General features: G+C 41.2%; 1 protein-coding gene across 2 annotated transcripts in view; it reads right to left on the bottom strand.

The window, feature by feature from the left end:
- The window catches only part of LOC116694752 (homeodomain-interacting protein kinase 3), a 52,543-nt gene continuing 46,258 nt past the window's right edge, over nucleotides 1–6,285 (bottom strand). For both annotated transcript variants that reach the window (XM_032524621.1, XM_032524622.1), the window contains exons 17-18: nucleotides 4,056–4,207; nucleotides 1–3,188 (exon numbers count right to left, since the gene is read on the bottom strand). In XM_032524621.1, the coding sequence (XP_032380512.1) occupies nucleotides 2,631–3,188; nucleotides 4,056–4,207 (710 nt within the window). In that variant the 3' untranslated portion in view covers nucleotides 1–2,630. The remainder of the gene's footprint in view (nucleotides 3,189–4,055; nucleotides 4,208–6,285) is intronic.

The raw sequence follows: 6,285 nt of genomic DNA, 5'->3' as shown, positions 1-6,285 counted from the left end.
TTTTGTTACGGTGACAACATTCACTAACGTAGATGGAGATGAGACAACTTTGGACCTAAACTTTGTGTTTGATGATGGATAAAGCATTTTGAAAGAACCCCTGACTAAAACACATGGTGATATCAACCTATGGTACTAGCTGCATACAAGAACTATCAACATCCCAACACAAGATAAGAGAAAAACGCTGGGCAGCCATTAAAAATGTAACAAATAACTAATTTGCAAACCAAAAACAGAAGTCTTGAGTTCCACAAATACATTCATGGTGTGACAATAAAGCTTTGCATTCGTGTATATTCAGGCCCTAGGTATTTTGAGTACTGCACGGTGTACTTGGTGAGCGCAATGAAACATTCCCTGACTTGTAATTTCTTAGGATTCTGTAAAAAAAAAAGAGATTGTTTCAGACCTTATCTTTGTCGAACAAACAACTTTGGGGTTTCGTAATGTGAAAATAGAAACTGATCTCCTTAGGAGGATCTAGTCTACAAATTTCTGACTGCTTTGATATAAATGCAAGATGTCATCTGTCAGCCACTTGTCTGACGAAAGGCACTAGTTGCACAGTATGCAGAGTTGCAAATACAGTCCAAAAACGGAAAGAAAAGCCATATCATCAGAAGAAAACAAGAAAACTCTTAATACATCAACAACAAACCAGTTACAGAATCAAAACAGTGAAACCAGCCTACATTTGGAATACTGATGCTAAATCCAAACAAAAAAAAAACACACACACCAAAAAGCAACAGAATAAAATAAAAAAAGTAAAACTCATAACTTCCATTACAGCAGTTTACAATCACTTCAAAACAACAAAGCCAATATACAGAGGCACTAGCATATAGGAATAGCATTCAATATACTATAAAAAATAAAAAAACCACATCTAATGTATCTAGTCATCAGAACTACAATACAAAAGAACAAAAGAGCGAACGCAGGCTAGAATAAGATTATTCCTCTAAATTCACAGCTACGAAGTGGCAGATAATCGGTACATAGCAGCTTATTATCTATACATTCCAAATACAATTTTCCAAATATAGCTCAGAAAAATAAAACCTCAACCTCATTCTCATTTTTAAAATAGAGATCTCACAATATATTCCAATGATGATAACTGCAACAGTATGCTGGAGGTGAAAGGAGAAATAGTATTGACCATGCTTCAGAAATGATTGATGAACAGTCTTTGGTGCTGATTACAGGAAAATACCAGCTGATATGACAGGTAAAGACGCAGCTCTACTACACACAGGAAATCAGAAACACAAAACCAAAAATAATAATTATCAAGGCTATGCATCCACCCTGAAGGAATGTATCAAAACTGACAACAGGCTTCAATACATGGACAAAAAGGTTTGTATCACACTAATATTTAAAACAATTACCAATACACCGTTAACACTCAATAGCCCAGCAATGATACTGCAAGTTGATAGGTTATTTCAAACACTGAGAAGCATTTAAAAGTAAAAACATGAACCAATCTTTTTTTGTCTATGCCACTCCCAAAACTAAAACATAAATGCTTTAATACAATTCTAGCCTAAATGCTAAATAATAAAAACACAGCAACCCAGAGGCTATCTAGATTGTATTGCAGTTACAGTAAACAGTGACAATACTGTTGTGAATTAAGTACTATAGTGAATAGAAATTGATTATCAAAATATCAAATCACTCTTTATGTACATTAAAAGCTCATTCAGTCAAAGCCCTAAATGTGCAGCCTCTAGCTAAAGTAAATACATACTCTGAGTTAGGAAGCAAACTGAAGTCCAACATTTGCCAATATTAAAAAGATAACCACAAGCATTATTTATCCAATAAGCCCATCATATTCAGAGTCTAAAGGTTAAGTGCTGCAAGCCCATTTAAATTTACAACCTATAATCTCCTGAAGTAACGTCATAGACTCTGGTTTTAAGGCACTAGGCGATGGCAGCATTGAAGTCTGCCTCAAACAAAGACAGGAGCGTTCAATCCTGGTTAATAAAGACTGGGATGGCTTAAACAGATCTGACCAGCTAGCACATGCTACACGGTAACAAAGATAAAGGGCTGAGCACAATGACGGCAACAAAAAAAGATTTCCCCATTTCCAATTAGATCATACTCTCTCAAACAACTCTCTCAAACAACAGGAGGTAATGTGCAAAAAACACATTCTTTACTAAAATATCCTTATCATACTTTTTGAATCAATTCCCTCCTGTGACACTTTCTTACAAAGCTATGCAGATTTTATCAATCATTGTTTCCTCCGTTGACTGACATGATTTCTCAGGAGGTCTTTTCAGAGCTGAAGTTGCTCTGACAATCAAACACGACTTGACTTTTGAAGATAACCTCCAGATTACAGAGACTGTGAATTTCTTTATCCTTGAAACACCATAAAACATTATCTTAATGTCAATTTTCTTAATGTTAAATTCTTTCTCAAACCCATATGATACATTGTTATCCATTCTCCTTGTTAACCATTTTTCCTCTTCCTCATCATGACAAGTGTCTGTTTTGTGCTCTGCTGCTAGCTCTTCCTGCCCAGGTTGCAGCCCCAGTCCATTTTCCGTTGCCCTTTCTCACCAGAAGGTACTGCTGCGGCCCTGTTCTGCTCCTCAGATATACGAGAACTGGGGGTGGTGGCTGAGCTTGGTGGGGCTCAGAGGGAAGCCTGTGTAGGCGGCCGGGGAGGCCATGTAAGGGTGAGGAGGAGGGAAGGGAGGCTTGTACTGGTGGTGGTGGTGTGCGTAGCCGGGCTGGTGATGAGGATGGATGGTCGGGGAAGGAAGGAGCCTGTGTGGTTGGGGAGCGGGGTGTCCAGGGTGGTGGGTGCTTATGCCCAGGGTCACCTGGTGAACTATAGTACCACCTTGTGGGTGGGAAAGACTGTAGCTGTGCTGGAGGAGAGGGGGTGGAGGAGGGCGAGAGGGCAGGATGGGGTGGGGGTGATGAGCGGCGGTGAGGGGGGCGCTGGGAGTGTAGGACAGCAGGGTGTGTGTGGGCAGGCCTTGGGTAAGTGTGTGAGGGGCGGCCGAAGTGTGGGTGGGGCTGCTGTGCGACAGGTGTGTGAAGGTGTGTGTGTGGACAGTGGGGGGGATGTAGGCGTGCGGTCGCAGTGGCCCATAGTTGCCGTTCCACTCTTTGTTGCTGTGGTTTGAACCGTACGGCTGCACCTGAAAAAGAGAACAGAGAAGCTGAATGAGAATCTGTTAAACATCCAGGGCCTATGCAGTCTGTTAAAAGAATAGTTTGACATTTTCGGAAATAAGGCATTCGATTTCTTGCTGCGAGTTAGAGACAGGCTTGATATCACTCTTATCTATCCGTTCAGTATGAAGCTTTAGCAAGCAGATGGCTAGTTTAGCACAAAGACTGGAAACAGGGGTAAAGAGTTAACCTGACTAATTTAGACAAAAGTGAAAAGACAACACGTTGTAGTTTTATGGTGTATATGTGCTGAACTATGTCTTTGCCAGGAACAGAAACTGGAACATAACGTCTGTGAAACCACAACTTGTTGTTCAAACAGTTTTTTATTCAGATATGTGTCTAAGATAATGCGAGTGAGATTTAAAGGGTGGAGCAGGTAGGTGGATTTTGTCACCTCTGGACAGAGCCGTTTTCCCCTTAACTGACCACTGGCTCTAGATTAATATTTAGTATAGTGGTAATAGTCTTCTCATCTCACGCTTGGCAGGAAAATTAATAAGCAAACATTCCAAAACGATGAACCATTTCTTTACAGTCCCTGCCTGATGTTTGAAATAAAATACATGTTTTCATACAGGCAGAAAAGACAAACCACACAAGTCCACAACATATCAAGTCATTTTAATCAAGCCCTTGACAGGAGACTAGAATACTACTGATTGTAGCAGACCAGCTATAAAATTACCTAAATGTTCTGCTGCTCTGACAAACAATGCCCTAGAGCTCTGCTGCAAAGCACAAACAATCCCTTCACCAATAGATTTCAAAGTGTTCAGTTCCTTAATAATCCCCCCTATAGAATAAAGTCAAAGGAAAAGAACTGAACTGACCTGTCCATAGCCCAGAGGGTGCTGCTGCTGCCCAGTCACTTTTTGCTGCCGGGACAGGAGGGGGGCGGATGGGAGGAGGGGGAAGGAGGAGGGATTGCTCTGGTGTCCTACGAAGCTGCAGCGGCCTTTGGAACGGGACCAGGACTCTGAGACTGGAACGGAGAGAAGACATAAGTGAGTCAGGCAAGGACATATATACTGCAAAAATAAATCGCAAGTTTAGTCCACATGCCTCGCGAGACTAAAGACAGTGAAGAAGACACACAGACATTGCACAGACATTTAAATTGCACTTTATATCTCTTTAGAGGCACAAAGGCTCTCTAAAACCGACATTTTAGCTCAGTAGAAGCATTAACGTTGCTGCAGCTACTCCGTGTTGCCTGCACTGGTACGGGTCAAGGTTTTTCTCAATCGAAAGAATACGCATATTTATGATGATCAAGATTAATTCAATTCAATTTTATTTATAGTATCAATTCATAACAAGCGTTATCTCAAGACAGTTTACAGATAGAATAGGTCTAGACCACACTCCAGAATTTACAAGGACCCAACAGTTCTAGTAGTTTCCTCCAGAGCGACAGTGGCGAGGAAAAACTTCCTTTTAGGCAGAAACCTCAGACAGACCCAGGCTCTTGGTAGGCGGTGTCTGACGACCGGTTAGTGGCAATAACAGTCACAAAAAATAGTAGTTTGTGGTAGTTCTTTGTAGCATAGCAGGGCACTGTGCAGGGTTACAAGGCACAGCAGGACGTAGCTGGGCACCGCAGAGCGTAGCAGGACGTAGCAGGGCACTGCAGAGCGTAGCAGGACGTAGCAGGGCACTGCAGAGCGTAGCAGGATGTAGCAGGGCATTCCAGGACGTGTAGCGGGACCATGGCGACAGCTGCTACCATGATTTTGGAGCCTCCCTGATCCAAGGGAACATGCTGGGCAAAAAAGGTAACCTGCACATCAGCAGACACCACATGCAGAACGCTTTCAGACAGCGGTGGGGGGGGGGCTCTTTCCTGCTATTGTATTAAATTGCTGTGAGCTGGCCGAACATAACGTAACCTAATCTCGGAGATTCCTTCAGAGCGCTGTGCAATCCCAGAAAATCTCAGAGTTGAAGTGGGTAGTAGGGTTGGGCTGTAATAAGGTAATAGTATACCGTGGGGTCTTAAAAATAGCAACGGTATCAGTTTCAATGGAGAAGTCCGGCCATTTTTTAATTAGTAATTGATGTAAAAAATGAAATCTGAAAAGACAACAATATCTGAAGACCAATATATCAAGCTAATCTGTGAGACACAGCAGCATGTGCATTCAAATCATGACGCCAACTGAACAAAAACAGCCTGTTTATTTCATGCACAGTCAAAGGATAACTGGAAAAGCTCAGGCTTAGTAGAGTTAACACTTCCACAAATTCTTAACATCTGACACTGACCAGACATTAGCTAAACTTTCCTCATGAAGACTAAAGAGTCTTGTTTAAGGATTTATCAATATTGAAACTCTACAGGTATAATCTGAGTGTTTATACAAGAATGTGGTTGTATTAGATGTGAATAAAACAATAATAATAGATAAAACCCAACAAATACAGTGGTAAACATGTTAAGGTGTTGACATGTTTCACCGATTTCTGAGAGTTGTTATAGAATTCTAGTTAGCTAACGAGCTAACAATACCAAAAATTCAGTAGTCGGTGCCAGAACCAGTACAATAACATGATTCTTGATGCCGATTTTGCCGATTTTTTACAACGGTAAAAAAAGGATTTTCCATGTACGTTAACTTGAAACATGAACTTCTTTATTAAATTATTTGAAAAATATCAAAATGTCATAAAAAGACAAAATACAACTAATAAATTAACAGTTATAGTGAAGACAGCCTACCGAAAGGACGCAGAGCGTGCTAATATTAGCTAGCATTAGCTTTAGGCTAATTTACTACAAGGGACGGGCATTCAATGTCATTTCAATATTTGTGTACTCACATTGAATTAAGCCAGAGTACCCAAGTTGGTTACTTGCAAATACAATGGAGACACAGACAGTAAAGTGATTCCGACAGGTCCTGGCTAACACCGCCATGCTTACCCTGCTATGCCATGAACTACGACAAACTACTGTTCCATTATCTTTTATTGTGACTGTTATTCCATCCATCCATCTTCATCCGCTTATCCGGTATCGGGTCGCGGGGGCAACAACTCCAGTAGGGGACCCCAAACTTC

Source organism: Etheostoma spectabile, chromosome 8, assembly GCF_008692095.1.
Source record: "Etheostoma spectabile isolate EspeVRDwgs_2016 chromosome 8, UIUC_Espe_1.0, whole genome shotgun sequence".
Lineage (NCBI taxonomy): Eukaryota > Metazoa > Chordata > Actinopteri > Perciformes > Percidae > Etheostoma > Etheostoma spectabile.
This window is presented reverse-complemented; position numbering and strand designations above follow the sequence as displayed.